Source organism: Colletes latitarsis, chromosome 11 (genome assembly GCF_051014445.1).
Source record: "Colletes latitarsis isolate SP2378_abdomen chromosome 11, iyColLati1, whole genome shotgun sequence".
Lineage (NCBI taxonomy): Eukaryota > Metazoa > Arthropoda > Insecta > Hymenoptera > Colletidae > Colletes > Colletes latitarsis.
In genome coordinates this window covers 26,036,554-26,053,322 of record NC_135144.1, presented here as the reverse complement: position 1 = coordinate 26,053,322, position 16,769 = coordinate 26,036,554, and the positions used below count along the sequence as shown (strand labels likewise).

Genomic DNA, 16,769 nt, shown 5'->3' with positions numbered 1-16,769 from the left:
CATCGGACGCGTATGTAAGACACGGTTTCCGGTCTCGTCTTACAACTGCGTCGCGCGGGCTCTTCGGTTTCTCTTTTAATTCATAAGAATCTTGACAGCGTTTAAAAAGATTTTGTTATTTACATGATTCGACTCGCCGAGCTTTTACAAAGATCAAATTATAGTCAACGCTAGGACTGGGGGAGGATAATTATATTTTTCTGTGTTTGAATACAATTCGAATGTGAGATAGAAATCAAGTTCTTTAATGTCATTGTACTTAAAAACTCTATTTTATAAAGTTTGCTCGTAGCATTTGAACAGTCCTAGCCCTAATTAACGTCAGTCTAGACGTCGAGATTTTAATGGAGAAACGAAGAGAAAGATATTAGTTTAAAATAGGAAGAAAAGAACAATTATTCCCTGTTCTTTGATGTCTAAGAACGCCTCGTACATGACATTTATTTCTGTTTTAGATAACATAAAGCAGTTTCATTTAATTCGGCTCCGTCGTCCTTAGCACCGACGAAATCTCCACGTCGGTAAGTCGAAACGGAGATCGTTCGTTTCACTCACAAAATTATAATACTTCTTTGAAGCTGTTTGTTTCAGTCTCTCTTGTGGCCAAACAGCAACCACGTTAATTCGAAGAGAAAATCGATTTGGGAGACTCTGTTGACAGATAATTGTCTCTTTGTCGAACTATTGAACGAAACAAAATTCATAGGGGTAACTACCCTCTGTCTCCCAAGTCGATTCTTTCCTCTACTACACGATACCCACAGGACCCCAAGGATGAAACGAATCTCCACGACGCGTCCCGTCGTGTATTCAACGTTTATAATACAAAATGGTAGTCTAATGATGAGGAACGTAGGTCTGCGCGTTCTGAGGGCAACCAGGTAACAGATGCGACGTGTCCTCTTCCGCGGAGCTGCACAGCATCCCTACGAGGGTGTAATCGACGAAAGGTGGCAGATCGAGTTCGCTGACGTCTCCGTAGTTGCTGATCCCTGTCTGGCCGGTTCCAGGGTTCATCATTTGAGGCAGTCGAGTGTCCAGCACCTCGCAGGTGTAATGGCAGCGGTCGTTGCTGGGGTAGAAGAAAGGTTCCGGGCTGTTCTGCGACTGAATGGACGCGTCCATGCCGTTCGATTCGGGAAACAGCCTCTCGGTGGTGTCGGGAGCCTCGTGGTTCCCGTAATTGTTCTGGAGTCTCTCGTCCAGGACCATTCGGTTGGAGTTCTGGTGCGATCGATTGACCATGTGGCTCTTGGAGTCCGAATGGTCGAACATCGGGCTGTAGCCGTCGTAAGCGTATTTGTTCTGCACGGGACTGCGACTAGAACGGACCGGTTCGTGCATTCCGTTTTCCTTCTTCGGGTAGACGTTGTAGTTCCCCGACTCCATCAGACCCGGCTGACAGTTCTCTTTGGGAAAGCAGTTCACGTCCCTTCTGGAAGCCAACAGGTCATCCTTCTGAGGATCGAAACCGGGGAAGTTCAAACGGTCGTCCTGGTGATTCTGGGCCCAGTAGTTGGACTGTTGATCGTTCTTCATCGTTCCGTCAACAAAGTTCTTGTGGTTGGGGTTCCGTTGGTAGTCCTGGAAGTTGAGCGCGTTGTTCAGGGGATGAGTCTGATTGGCTTCCTTGTCGGGAACGAAATGGTTCACGGGTCTTTTCGAGCAGAATCCGTTCGAGTCTTTGTCCGTCTCGAAACCGGGGAACTGAAGCCTCTCGTCCTGGGACATGCTCAGATGGCTGCTGCTGGAGTCTTCGCTGAGGAATTGGTTCCAGTAGGCCTGATCTTGGTGTTGCTTCATTTCGTACTTGATGGTGCCGCTGCCCAGGTCGAGCAACGTCGGGGGCGACCTGGCCACGTCCTGGGAGTTCATAGGGAAGTCCGGTCGCAGGGGTTGATCCAACTGGAAGATCTCTTCCGGTTGGAACAGTTCACCGGTGAACGGAGGGAAGTCCGGATACGAGGCTTCCTGGGGAACTTGATTCGGTAGGCTGTAGCCCAGGGTGTTCTCTTGAGGTTGCACGGTGTCTTGTAGCCAATAGGATGTGTCGTTCGAAGGCGTTTGTTGGGGGTACATTGGGGTTTGGTGGTGGTGGGACTGCTGGTACGGCGGAACGTTGGTTTGCAGACCACACATGCACTCGAACGGTGGGCAGGAGCATGAATATCCTGGAATTGGAAAAAGTAGAATTTTAATCGAAAGTATTTCTGGAGGTAAACGAAGAAATTATAAATAATGGATGCATGCTAGTATATGAAAAAGTACAAATTTAATAATATATTAATCGGGGATTTAGAATTGTAAATAGGTCGTGTTTAAAATAGATTGCAAGCAACGGTGTAGAATTAGTAATTTTTGTACGCATAATCGAGGAAGGAATGAAGTCGAATCAATTTTCAAACACCTACTTGCCGCGACTTTTTTCGTATTGGTGTTACTTTTCTCGGCCGTTGGGCGGCGCCACCTACCGCGGCGGTTTCCATTGCATCGATCATTTTCAGTTAGTAAACAATCTTTAAACATATATTTTAGTTTCTTATTAGAGTCGATTAATTAACCCTCTGTCGGTATAATTATTTTCATTAGCGCAGGCGACATAACGGGTTCTTTAAGTCCAGGTCTGTTTTTTCATCGTTTTAGGCATTACAAAAATCTGCAAAAATTCTAAGACACTTATTAGAGTTTCTATTCCGATGTACAAATCATACTTGAATTTTTTATATACAGGAAGTAAAGAGACGGACTCGTTTCAAAGAAAATAAACGTAGAAATTTTCACCAGGACTTAAAACAACCCGTTATGCCAACGGAAGGTTAAGTTTACAGTCCTCGTATTATCTTCGACAAAGTACGACGTTTCAGCTTCGCGAAAAGATCGATGGGTCTTTTTTAATTTAAAAGATTCTGCATCGACGTCTGCAGAGTTCCGTTGAAATTCGCGCGTCGCGTGGCTGCGCGCCAACAGTCGCGGGAGGTGGCGCCGCCAAGCGGCCGAGAAAAGTATCATCAGCGGGTAAGCTGTCGCGGCAAGCGTTCGACACGGTGCAAGAAAATCCGGATAAAAAGCAGATTTTCTCTGAAAACGTGCTGTCATTTGTCTCTAATCGCATCTGTGTACTCGTTAGTGCGTGCCGCGAAACGTGTGCGGATAAAGTAAGAAGCATATTAACCTTTGTCGGAAATCAGTGGTGGTGGTTGTGTTGTCCGCGGTGGTTGCTCGATTGTCTCAGAACTCGGTCGTTTCGTTCCTCGCAGTGACATTAACTGTAAACATACAAACAATTCGTCAAACGGGTCGAAACCTTCGAACGAGAAGGATCATCGTCCGCATCGACCGAAATCATCGATCGTGCTCTGCATCGAGGTGGCGCGTCACCGGTGAGTCGCCATATTTAACAACGTAAATTGCGAATTGTACGAATTTCGTACGTTCGAATATATTTCGAGCAGACTGTGTCTCGCATCTGTTTCGAAGCATTCGTCGTTTTCGAGAGGGGAATATTCTTTTTCTTCCGTAAGAGATACGATAAGGGATTAAATTCCGTGGAAAGTTGTGGAAAAGCTCTAATCGTATACAGCGTCGTGTATATCGATAAATATGCGCATTCCGAGTACGCTTCGATATTTCGAAGCAATTTGAATACTCTCGAAACGGACGCAGATACGGACATTCAGACGTAGAACGTAATTGCGTACAAGATGTCGTACGTTCTTGAAACGTAAAAGTTTGACACGGAAAAAGTCAGACTTTTCTAAAGGTTCTGACATACGGTACGAGTCATCGATCCACTCTAATATATCAGCATCGGGTATAAATAATAGAGCGTGATAGAATAAACGTTTTTTAGTTATTATTAGTGAAAATATTCCAATACGCAGGCGTTGCTCGTACTTAATTGTTATTTCAAGACCCTGTACGCGAATAGATAAATTTCTTTGGCGATATTTGATGGAAAAACGTACTTTCGATCCCAGAGCGGCCTCGCTGGCCAAAAGAACCGCCAATCCGCGTACCCTTCTGCCGGCGCCCACGCTCCTCCTCGCCTCGGACGTGGACTTCGCTTCCGGTCGCGGATGATCGTGTTGCCCTTTCGCTTGGAAGAATATCGCGTGCTCTGTGTGCCGCCAGAAATGCGTCACGGGGTAACCGCAATGGCCGCGGCACGAAAGTATTTCCAGACGACCCGTGCACTGTCTGTTCGGGCACGGTTTTCCTTGTTGCTTCTTTCTCGCCTGAAAACCAACCATACCATTTCAACGATTCGATGGTTCGTTATTTTGGAAACTTTAAATGCTTTAATTGTTGGAAATGGCAGATTTTCACGGCTTAAAAATATTTTCTCAAGGTCAACGTTTTGAACCAATTCTTTTGGAATATTAGTTTGAAATTTATTTGAAACGTTTCGAACACTATTTTTGTGATTCTTGTTAGACGAGACAATGGTAACTATTGGGAATGGCGGACTTTCACGACTTTAAAGTATTTTCTCAGGGCCAACATTTTAAACCAATTCTTTTGGAACATTAGTATTTCCGAATGCCGTGTTTACTATTTTGAAGTTTCGTTTTGAATGCTTCGAACACTACTTTTGTGATCCTTGTTAGACGAGATGGTAATTATTGGATTCGAGCGACTGTAAAATATTTTCTCACGATCAACATTTTGAATAAGTCTGGGGAAAATTTGAATGAGAGATTCTAGAGGCCAAAATAAGACGAAAATCAAACCACTTGTACTCGTAGACTATAATGGTAACTATAAATGGAAAAAAAAGTTTGTTTCTCGTGAATTATTTTCGAAACTGGTACAAGTCCATTTTTCCACGTGGTATATTCTTTCGGTGCGTTTACCTTGTCGCAAATCGCCGGTCGAAGATGAACCCTTCCGCCTCCAGGTAGCACGCATTCTTGAGAGCAGACTAGAACACCGAGGCATGACTTCTTCAGGATGCTCACGTTATGGTTGTTCGTGTTCCTCATCGCCCAACCTGAGGCGTGCCTCCTTGCCTCTTCGCAATCTGGTCCGTAGACCCTTCTTACATGGCCATCCGCCCATTCGCACCAGGGATCATACTCCACTACCTGAAACCAAACAACCCTCTAATTTTGATATCATAATAAGGAATGATTTTTTAAATGCAACAGAACGTAGCTAGAAAATAACATCAACGTGACGCTTTCTTCGTTCCTCCGCGAATTGTCGTTAATGTATTTTCCAATGCATTAACATTAATATCAGACGATAAAATTATTTTTCATGGAAAACCATGCGTTCCAACACCTACTGATTTCACATTTTGAAAAAACGATAGCAATCCATGCATTAAAAAAAAAAAATGAAAATAGCACTTAATTTACCCTTAACTCACTATCCATTATTCGGTCGTAATTTTTTAAAAATTTTCTATACCAAGTATTTTAATTGATACTTTTATGAAAGTACTCTCTTGCTCAAATAATTGAAATACCGTGGTATTCGTATTTTTTTTATCAAATCGTTTCGACCACGTCGCGTTCTTTACGACGTATGTACCTGGCCGCGCGTTCGTAATGAAATTAGGGAAAATCAAGAGCGGTTGGAGCTGGTAATTTCCAAGGGCCTGGATATTCCCTAACGGTGGGAATACCGTGGCGAACAATACTGTCCCCTAGTCCTGCTTAATTGCATTCGTGAAACGACGGAAAGGTGCTATCGAGCACGGAATAATTACCCTTGGAACGTTCGAGTCGTTGATGTCCCATTCTTGATGAGGGTGCTGCTGTTGCTGGTTACCGGCAACAGTCGCTGACATCGTCGGCGACCCAACGCGACTCCTGAAATAGAAAACAATGGCGGAATTTAAAAAATTATCGAAATAACAAAATGAACTACCCTATTTTATCGATCGAGTAGAAACGATTGTACAGAAATAGAAATATACAAATATTTGTCGGTTTTCACTTTAGAAAACTTTGATGACAAGTTCAGAAAATTAGTTCTATCATATAATCTTCTCCTTTAACTCGAGTGTCTTGATTTTTTTTTATTTTTTGGTTGCATCATTTCACGTTGTTTCTTTCTGTGAATAACTTTAAAGTCGACGAGCATGGAATGCCACCCCTGGAAAAAATTTTAATGGGGGATTCTAGAGGCCAAAATAAGAAAAAAATCAAGAATACCAATTTGTTGATCAAGGCTTCGTTAAAAAGTTATTAACAATTAAATTCAAAAATTTTAAATCGTTCTGGAAAAATTATTTTTGGTTGTGGGGCTCAGTTACAATCATTTTTGGTGAATAAACATACCCCTGAAATCCTATCCACTTTCGAGAAAAAAAATCGAGAAGGTACTGAAATTTTTAGACGAAATTAAAAAATTTCAAATCACACTAAAAAAATTATATTTAGTTACAGGGGTTAATTACAAGCATTTTTGGTGAATAGACATACCCCCGAAATCCTACGCACTTTCGAGAAAAAAATTCAGTACAGTCAGAACTTTAAACGTCAATAACTTTTTAACGAAGCCTCCCTCAACAAATTAGTATTCTAGATTTTTGTCTTATTTTGGCCTCTAGAATCTCCCATTAAAATTTTTCCTAAGGGTGGCCGAACATCCTGTATTTGTTTCTATTAGTTGGAACAATTAATTATTTTGCCTATCATATGATGTTTTCCTTTAACTTGAGGGTCTTGGTTTCTTTTTATTTTCTGGATACATCGTTTTACGTTGTTCCTTTCTGTGAATAACTTTAAAGTCGACGATCATGGAATGTGTTTGTCTCTATTAGTTGGAACAATCGACGTTCTGTGGTAGTTTTGAGTTGTGTATCTTCGACCTTGGGGTCCTGAAATCCGAATCTCGCTGCATCGAAACCGGGGACCAATTTAGGATTATGCAATCGCCGGCGTGCCAAGGGGCCGGCAGCTTCGAGATAAAATCCCGATTTATGGTGCGTACCTGGCCGTACCTCGCGCCATACTTATGGGAGCCCGTGGGTGGCCTGACAAGGGGCACGTTCAGCGACTTTCCGGAATCCTTATATTCGCCGCGAACGATTCCCGATCGCGGCGAAAAAGATCGATGCTCGCTGATCGGAGACGATGAAATTCGTCATTCGCTATGTTTCCGGGCCGTTCATCGATTTTTGGCGATCGACGCGCCGATCTTATAACGTTGTTGTAATATTTAGAAGTAGTGGGTCTATTTAGACGCGAACTTAACATTACATTTTACAGAAACGAATTCAAACTAAACATTTTCCTAATTTCCGTAGAAATAATTTCTGCTTGACTACCTTTTAACGAGGAAGATCGTTCTGTAAAATATTTATAGAGAGGTTCCATTTATATAATATAGGGAAAATTAAGTAGGCTGTGGTCAGAGTGTTCAACGTGAATATTTATTCTTTTTATTTTCGTTCTTATTTCTAATACAGAGATCTAAAACTTGTGTTCCTGAGATATCTCGTTGTCTTCCCAAGTTGTAGGCTCGATTTCGACATTGTCTACGTCGAATGTAGTCTCTTGGGCCATTCAGTTTCCTTCGACTATTCCGGTGACCCATTTTGTTCATCTGTGTGGCAGAAAAACACGTGTCATTTTTTAAACAAGTAAAGTAACTTTAAAAATAGGTTTGAGTTACAATACCTACCGTTCTATTGTTATTATTTATCTTAGTCTCGGGAAAACATTGGTGAAAATCACAAGAAATTCATAGCAGAAAATTTCAACACACTTTCTCCACGCGTAATAGTTAATTATTATATATACTGTCTTCGATCGTTTCGAATATCTGTTTTCGAGTAACAGATATTGGTAGAATTTAAAATCAAGACACTTCTCAGTTAGCCAAGTATGGAATCACTTTTCAAAGGAGATTTAGAACCAGCAACCTCCGATCCAATAGGATTTTTCCAATGGTCGCTAGTTTTGAGATTTCGCGGTTAACGATTTCACATAAATTCCAAAGTAAGTGTCTGCTCGTGTCAGGTCATGTAGAAGCTTCTGCCTTTCTCTCGTCGACATTAAAATCCGCGGTTATGATCTGTGGCTGCGCCCTGAAAACGATCAGCGTATTCAGTTTCCGAGCAGAACCGATTTTTCTTCGAAATAAAACACAGTTTTTAAAACAAGCTCAAACTATTCGAGCTAATACACATTGCGTCCAAGAGTCCTTATATAAAGTTGAAGAAAAATTTATCGACATAAGAGAGAAGGAAATTAACACTAGAGGTGGTCAAAATTTTATAATTTCTAGTAAAAATTGTAAACAATTTGCCCGACTGGGATTTTTTAAAATTCATTTTTAAATTCTTCGAGTACTTGTTTGATTTCTTCGATACAAATAAATGCACCATAATTGTCGATAGTTCCAGTGCCAATTAAAGTCACACAGTGAAACGGTTTTAGAAACAATATGCCTTTTAGAATTATTCAAACACGAACATCCTGAATATAAATGTGACGATGGTGATAAGAAATTTGATAAATATTCGAGAATTTTTTTTATCGGTTCTTTGGAGGAAGTAACAACGTCCTTCATTGTTTCAATTGTACGGTGTCGATGATGCAAGGTTGCATAGGTAATGTTCGTTGGACGCGATCAGTTTATTTGAAAACGCTCGAATGTAAATTATCTAAGTTTGGATTTGATGCAAAATAAGCGTCGGTCGTAGAAGAACGTTATAAATAACAGCGACCAGGTGTCATTGACCATGAAGAGAATCGTGGAAGACGGTTCGGCTCGCCTACGTCCCTTTGAGTCAACCTGCTATCTAAAGTTACAAATGGAACCGTGGATGAAGAATATAGAATGCTCTATCGAGACCCGATGAAACGCTCGAGGCTAGATTCTAGTTTACTGGGATGGAAAATCGACAAATTCGAAATCTAGAAATGATCTCAGAGCTTTATTGGCGATATTCGACGATTCGAAACTGTTATAACACTTTGTGCTCTAACGTGGACAAAATCTCGAAAACCAAACAAACAGTTAGGAACTACAGTTATTTCTACAATTATTACAGTATCAACCACTGTTTTTTATTTATAAATTAGCTTCAAATCGATCAGAGCGCGCCTAATATTCTAAGATGCTTAACTAATATTTTGTTTAGCTACTCGTATATTATCGAATAGCTGAATGCAAATTCCAATAACCAATAACCAGAATTCTTCCCAGCCATTTTCTTTCCGGAAAAGACTCACCAACCAAATTATAAACTATTTGCAATTCTTATAAATGTGTTTCCCCGTACTCTATCGTGTCGATACAATAAACTACCATCGATGTTAATTACCAGCAATTACCCACTCGCGAATCAGTCGCGCGACCAACGAAAATGTCCTCCAGGACTCGGTGGATCCGTTCGTTCGAGCGGTGCTTCGAATCTGAAAGTGTAATCGAGTACAAGAAGCCTCTCGAAGAGGTTCTCGCACACCTTCCAAGAGTGTTTGTACAGGTTACGCGTTAGGTGCGTGCACACGTCGTTTCCGTGGGTTTTATCGAGCCGACCGCGGACGTTTACGATCCTCGAACACCTACTCGAGCAAACCTCATCGTCTCGCGTAGGTCTCGACTTCAACGCGCCGCGTCGTGAAAGCTCGATGGATTTCGATCGGGCGTCGATTTTAGATGGCAGTAAAGATACAGCGCCGCGGTCAGATACACTTTCAAACGGTTGCGCGTAGTTGGTCGTGTTGCGGTCGTCAGGAATCGTCGATTTTATCCTCTCCCTGGTAACTCGACGTCCCGAATTAACACGTCGTACGCAATTATTTAAAACAATCAGAATCCTAAAATTTAACATCCAGAGATTGGTAATACGGTTACAGAAGATTTTGAGAGTGAAGTAGCTCGAGCCTGGGAGGGTTAATTGGCACTTGGAAACATCGATCGTCAGCATTTGGGACGAGTAATTAACTTGTACCTGTACAGAGCCTAGTCTAGTCGAGTTTATGCGAGCCGTTTGAGAAAAGCTCGTGGTCGATCGTCGTCAAATTATGCGATTGATTTAAGTGTACCGGTTGTGGTAAATTATCTTTGTATAAACGGCCGAAGGAAACGAGTAATGAGAGTTTTTCAAACTTGATACAGTACTATCGGGGATGAAGTAGGACGTCCCAATGAAGCTGCAAGAACTTGTTTCAAAGTGTCGATTTTGAGTGTTGCATGGTGATTGCAGCAACTCCGTAGTAATTAACATTCTTCAAACCTCGTGAAACGGGTGGTAATATTCTCTTCTGGGCGAGGTAGAACGAATGGAACTGCAACAACTTGTTTCAAACAGCTACAGTGTCAATTGCAGCAACTTTGTAATAATTAACACCCTTCAGACCCCATCAAACGGGTACCAACATACTCTTTCGGATGAGGTAGAACGAATCAGACTGCAACAACTCGTTTCGAACGGCTACAGTGTCGATCTCAGCAACTTCCTAATAACTAACATCCATCAAACCCTGTTAAACGCGTTGCAAGATCCTCTTCCCGTTAAGATAGAACGAATCGAGTTGCAACAACTCGTTTCAAACGGCTACAGTGTCGATCTCAGGAACTTCTTAATAGCTAACATTCATCAGACCCCGCCAAACGCGTTGCAAGATTCTCTTCCGTCAGGAGATGCTGTTGCACGTCGCGTAGAGGCAACCGTTGCCTGTTTTTCACCCCCTCTCGATGGCAACAAAGTCGTCCAATCGTCGTGAAACAAAAACTTTTCCCGAGGTTCGTCGCGAGCGTCACGTAGGTCGGTGGGGACACGCGTCGAACCGTGAAGTCACGTATCGATCAGCGATCGAGGCGGTCGCAAAGAATCTGTTGGGGAGCAGGGACGTTCGATATCCGCGAGGGATTCCGCGGCTACCTCTGGCTGGTCCCGGTCGGCCGTGAGTTCGAGGCGATAATTCCAAGGCTGGCATCGGTCCGATCCGTTATGCTGAAGGGAAAAGAGAAAAGAGAGGTCCACCAGGAGAGAGGCTGGCACGCAAAGCGTTTGCTTATACGTTGTTACGTCGACACCTCGGTAGGGAACGCGCCGATCCGCGGCGGGTAGAAAGCGAGAAGGGAAAAGGGAGGCGAGAGCCGCGAGGGAGAGAAAAAGAGTCGGCCTAGGTGAATGATTGCCCGGATCGGTGATAAAGTCATCGCCTTTAGCACCGGCGTAAGATGATACATCGGCGGACGATGCTGCGCGGAGATTGTCCACGCGGTTCGAGGCAGACGCCAAGCGAACGGACTCCGCACACCAGCGTGTGGGCCCCGGCTCGCCAACGGTCAGGGAAGAAAAAACGGTAGAGAGGGACTATATCCTCGTTCCGGTCGGTATGGGTGCCTTCAGAATTTCAGATATTAAGGCTGATACCGCGAGCTCACTAAAATATCACGAGACCCGCCGAGGATTTCTCGACTTTAACCCCCTTCGAGCCCCGTGTCCCCCCTCGCGACGACTCGATGGCCCGCGCCTAGGCGCGCGGCCCCCGCTCAGGATCCTCCATCGAGATTAAGTCTAAACGAGTTAATTCTCGCGGCTGGCCTTCGATTCGAGTTTCCCTCGCTCGAGTACCTCGCTGACTGACGACCCTCTCGACCGATCGAGGGACTCCGGAGTACCGATTATTAACCCCTTGCTGTACAATCACGAGTCACGAGTTTCATTATCGTAGGGCTACTTGTCATCGAGTCTTATGCAGAGTATTTGACCACCTCGGGGAAAAATTTTAATGGGAGATTCTAGAGGCCAAAATAAGACGAAAATCAACAATAGCAATTTGTCGATCGAGGCTTCGTTGGAAAGTTATTAATGTTTTAAGTTGCGCCTGTAGAACGGCAATCTGCGAACAGCTGCGTACGCGCGATAGTGCGCACACTTTAACTTTAAACGTTAATAACTTTTTAACGAAGCCTCGATCAACAAATTGGTATTCTTGATTTTCGTCTTATTTTGCCCTCTAAAATCTCCCATTAAAATTTTTTCACCCTGTATATTAGGTTGTCCCGTATGGTCGCGTCGAGTTTTATACTACAACTCGAAGCAATATTTTAAACGCGTAATGGAATTTTATGAGAAATAGTAAACCTCTTTTCGTTCGACAACTCCTTTTTCTTTGGCAAAGCTATTATATCGTCGATAAAAAACTTTTTTTATTAAAATGTAGTCTAACGTTGACATTTTCAAATTGATTACTTACTAATGAGTCTGGAGATTGTTGTGTTTTATTTCTTATAAGGCTCAGTTTTATTATACGCTAACAAAAATATTCGTGCAATGAACTTTGACACTACGATGAATTGTTGGTGTTAGTCTGTTTAAAATTTCGAAATTCTCCTGAATTGTCTTTTGTTTGTCTTCTATTAAATTACAAATTTTATCCTTGTCAATTTTACAATATCGAATGATATGAACTTATGGGATGACCTATGTAATATTAAAATCAACGAGGTATTCGTGAAACGAATCTATTCTTTTTCGGTACGAACTTAAACAAAATTAAATAGCATACGTTTGAAAAATTATTTGGAATTAAATCGTACGTCGAGGGGATGAAATGAACGTCAATCGGGGTTGGCGTGTTCATCTTTCCTGGAGCAGAGACGAAATTCGATGCTGGTAGATATTTATACCGACGATACAATGATCACAATTGTGCACCCTTGCTGGAGAAGTTAAAAATCGAATAACGATTCTTGATATCGCACAGATTGTTCACCATTATTCGTATCTGTAAATCCAGAAAGTTAAAAAGTAGACTTTCCACATACAAATCGAAATTATATGAGCCTGTAAATTGTATTTCTTTATTGCACAATACATTTGGATGAAATAGATCTTTTTAATATACCGCCAGCCACCCTCGGAAGGGGTCTGCAACAAGTCTTACGAGTGGTGAAAGAATAACGTACATCGATTGATTTCTTATTTACGTGTCTGTTCTTGCTGTACAAGTTTGTAAAAAAGAACATTGTTAAATTGTATTATTCAATGATAATAATAATGCACAGCGATATCGTTGAGGCTCGTAGTCGCCTTTATCTTTTGCCGACGGCGGCAGTCGACGATGAAAAGAACTATGAATGAGAGTGAACGAGGAAAAAGAGCATTGTCTTTCGTACAAATCGTCGCCAACGCCCCAGTTGAGGGTTGTCTCAACCCCTAAATAATCTTACTTGAAATATTTCTTATATTTGTGCGTATTAAGTGCGTTCTATAGTCTTCTGAGAATTAAAATTTCCCATGAACGCATAAACATCCCCAGTCTACTCGTCGCTAAATCGCGAATATTTACGCTAGGTAGACAAGGTTTTCTAAAACTAGAAACCTATATCTCTCTTCACGCGATTCATTGACGATTCCTTATTTAGTTTCTACGATAAATGTTGACCCAGCTACATAAAGATCCTCAATCTTTGGTCATACCCTGTGATTACGCTCATGAAGACGTCGCGTGGGTGGAGCGCGGAATATTTTCTTGGATTATTACGCGCGTAAGAAGTATTCCGTTATACCCCGGTAACGGGAACATTTTTATTTTCGTAATCTCGTAACGTATCTGACATTAATATTTTCATAAATTTCACGTCCTTGCAAATCGTCGGCGAACGATAGTTTATTTAATCCAGCAAATTGCGACGCGGGACGCGTACTGTGTTTTCTAGTCGGTGATAACTGTTCCTCCGATAGATATGACACCTTTGGTATATTAAGAAAACCGATTGGTATTTCCAGTTGTTTATTACATGACTCTAATCGGAGGAGAAGAATAATATTGGAACAAGAACGCGATACTACTACATCGAGGTTAGGTTTCGTAACGGTATTTTCATCTGGACCACTCCGCTCACACACTCGCGTGCTAATTATATTTTATCTGTGCAGAGTCCCGTATAATTGCGTATAATTCAGGATTTGAATAGAATGCGAATATTATGGAACGTCTCGAAGGAATTTCCGAGTCGACGAGCTCGTCAATCAATAGGAAAGGATTAATTATACGACGATAAACGCCGACGTGTAAATTTTCTCGGTCGTAAAATCGAACCCACGTGCTCTCTCTAAATTTGGAGCGTTTAAACGACACCTTTCGGATTTTCCCTCCTCTTCCGTCCTCATCCGTCTCCGTCCATTCGTTCCTCTCTTATTTCATCTTCTGCCTCTCGATTTACTCCCGAAGAGGACGCGGGGAATCGGCGAAAAACCTGATTTACAAAAATCCAGCTGGACCGGTTTTGTTTGATTCTATCGCGTTTCATTGAGGTTCATCGCGTTTTATCGAACGGTTTTTTTTATCTCTCATTGTCGACAGCTATTTCATTCTTTGCGCGCCTCGTCGATCGGTGTCGACGAAAAATTGGGGGAAACGAGGGAAAACGAATCGTAGCGGATTTTCATATTTCGCGAAATTTCACGCGTTGTTGACTGTAGCTAAATTTATAAATCAAGAGTCTACGAACCAGAAAAAGGGATAGTCAATGCGAAGAAATGCAAAGCTCATCCCGTAGAAATTAGTAATAAATTAAATCGAATTAATCCCTTTCTCTAAAAAAATACAGTGTATATATAAATACAATCAGCGAAATCTGTCCTCCAAAAGAAGGAGGACAGATTTAAGTGAATCTTCCGTAAATACGAAGTTCTTTCAGAGTAGTTTTAAGTCTCTCAATTTAATAATCGAGTCTTCAGATAGAGGCTAAAGTTACCTAACTTCGAACACCGTTTATAAAGCCTAAACAAACACGAACCAACGGTGAAGCGAGCCCCACAGGGACTCGGAGGACCGCGAAAAGAAGAGTGTCGCCCTCTAATCCCGGACATTATTAATACCCGGTAAACTGTCAGCTTCCATTCGTTCGCCCCTGTATAAAAGGATCCTGGCAGAGTCGAGAGGAGACCAGAGAGGACCGGGTTCAAAGAGTTCCTCACCGCCGCGGACAGGGAGAGAACGTTCTCGAGATTCGAGATAAAGGGAGATCGTTTTACCCGCGGACATTCGTTTAATCTGTCTTCGAGGTGTTGGGTCGTGATCAATGGCGAGGCACGGGTACATCCGTAATCGGGTTTTCACGAATAGGCGACGACGATCTTTTCGGCGTCTGGCCGCTCGATTATCCTTTACGGGCACGGACCAGAGGGTTTCGGGGGACGATTGATGCATCCGTTCCCATTCCTCGTCCTCGAAACGTTCATTTTTCTCTCGGGCGCCAAAAGAAAATTGCGACGCGCGACCTTCGCGATCGCGATCGAACCACCCTTAACGATCCATCGTACGCAAAAAGCGATAAAATGTGAGTTTAGGCTTAAAAACCATCGTGCTCGGGTAATTAGTTTAAAAAGGCGATAATCTACTTCCCTTAACCGGAGAATAGATTCTGCAGAAAATAATAAACACCCTTTACCCTCGTCTCCAGCTTAGAACTCGACTGAATTCGGAGTAAGTTTCTTATATCAAGAATCTGACTCTGTAAGATCGTTTCGTTGCTCTTGAAATTTGGTAAATTTAACATTTATATATTAACTGGAGAATAGATTGTGCAGAAAATAATAATCACCCTTTACCCTCGTCTCCAACTTAGAAGAGAGAAAAACGTTTTATATTTGTATTACACGCAAACGAGTGTTACAAACATCGAAACAAAGTATCCAAGTCAATTTGTCTATCTAAGATCCACGTATGTATTTTGCTTGCAATCGTTCCATCGAAGTCTCTTCCGAGTAAACGATCGGAGAATATCGAAACCGCGCGACAGAGTCGGTCGTAAAATTCGCGAGTCGCGACCGTTAGATTCTCACGTACTCAGGGACCCGTTTACAGCGATCCGTGGCGCGCATGTGTGCGCAACAGAGCACTAGAATATCCATCGACCAATCGGGCCTCGTGATAACGCCCACACACCAATAAGAAACCCGCAGAACGCCCACTGATTAGAACTAGGGAAATCTCGCCGCGCGTTCAGGAAGAGAAATCGATGCTGAAATGGTCGCCACCTGCTCCGGAGTTTTCGAATTTTAATTCGAGGCTCGTCGCCGCCCCCGAGAACGTTGGCGCCATCGAGTTCGACGAGAAATTCAAATATACGGCGCAAAATTCCGGCGTTAAAAATAACGAGTCGACGAACGTAACTCCGCGAAACGCAAATGTTTGGTAAACAAGAACCGCGCGAGATACTTACAGTACCACCATAGTCGCAGCTTCTTGAACGTCACAGCAGCCAACGGATCACCCAAACACTCGGGTAGCTCGAAAGATCGACACTTCACTGACCGGTCAACCAGAAGTACCCCCGAACCGATATTTCCGTAACTTAACTTCGTCCCTTCATCGTTGGAATCTCGTGCACTTCGCGGTCGAATTCGTTCACTGTGGCCCCTCGGCCACACCTCGCGGCCGTGATGAAGATCGCGTTCGCAGAAGTCGTGCACGCAGTGTCGTTCGTTTTTTGAGGTCCCCGTGATATACTGTGTGTCGATGCGTGCGACACGGAGTCGCTGCGTGAACTGAGGCGCCTCCACTCTGACGCGTACTAGCTGGAGCCAGCACGTTGCGGCTGCCGGATTGTGTGGCCGTCGTGGTTAGTCCTGGGCTGCGTCAGGGCACGCCTAGAGGAGTGGCCATTCCCAACCAATCGGGTCCCGCGACTCCGTGAGGCCGGAGGGTGCCTAATTGTCGGCAGCAACCCCTCTCGACCTACCGAAGGATCGATCACCGGGCCTCCACCACTCCTACGCGACAACGGGGGTTTGTTGCTCGACGTTACGGAATTGGAGCCTTATTGGTTCTCGATTTCCGGTTATT

At 43.1% G+C, this 16,769-nt stretch overlaps 1 protein-coding gene across 1 annotated transcript in view; it reads right to left on the bottom strand.

Moving 5' to 3' along the window:
- Positions 1 to 837: 837 nt before the first annotated feature.
- LOC143348433 (uncharacterized) overlaps positions 838 to 16,769 on the bottom strand; it is a 58,039-nt gene continuing 42,107 nt past the window's right edge. Inside the window, exons 2-6 of the mRNA XM_076778620.1 lie at positions 5,714 to 5,816; positions 4,854 to 5,084; positions 3,966 to 4,235; positions 3,173 to 3,266; positions 838 to 2,171 (exon numbers count right to left, since the gene is read on the bottom strand). Coding sequence (XP_076634735.1) covers positions 838 to 2,171; positions 3,173 to 3,266; positions 3,966 to 4,235; positions 4,854 to 5,084; positions 5,714 to 5,816 — 2,032 coding nt within the window. The remainder of the gene's footprint in view (positions 2,172 to 3,172; positions 3,267 to 3,965; positions 4,236 to 4,853; positions 5,085 to 5,713; positions 5,817 to 16,769) is intronic.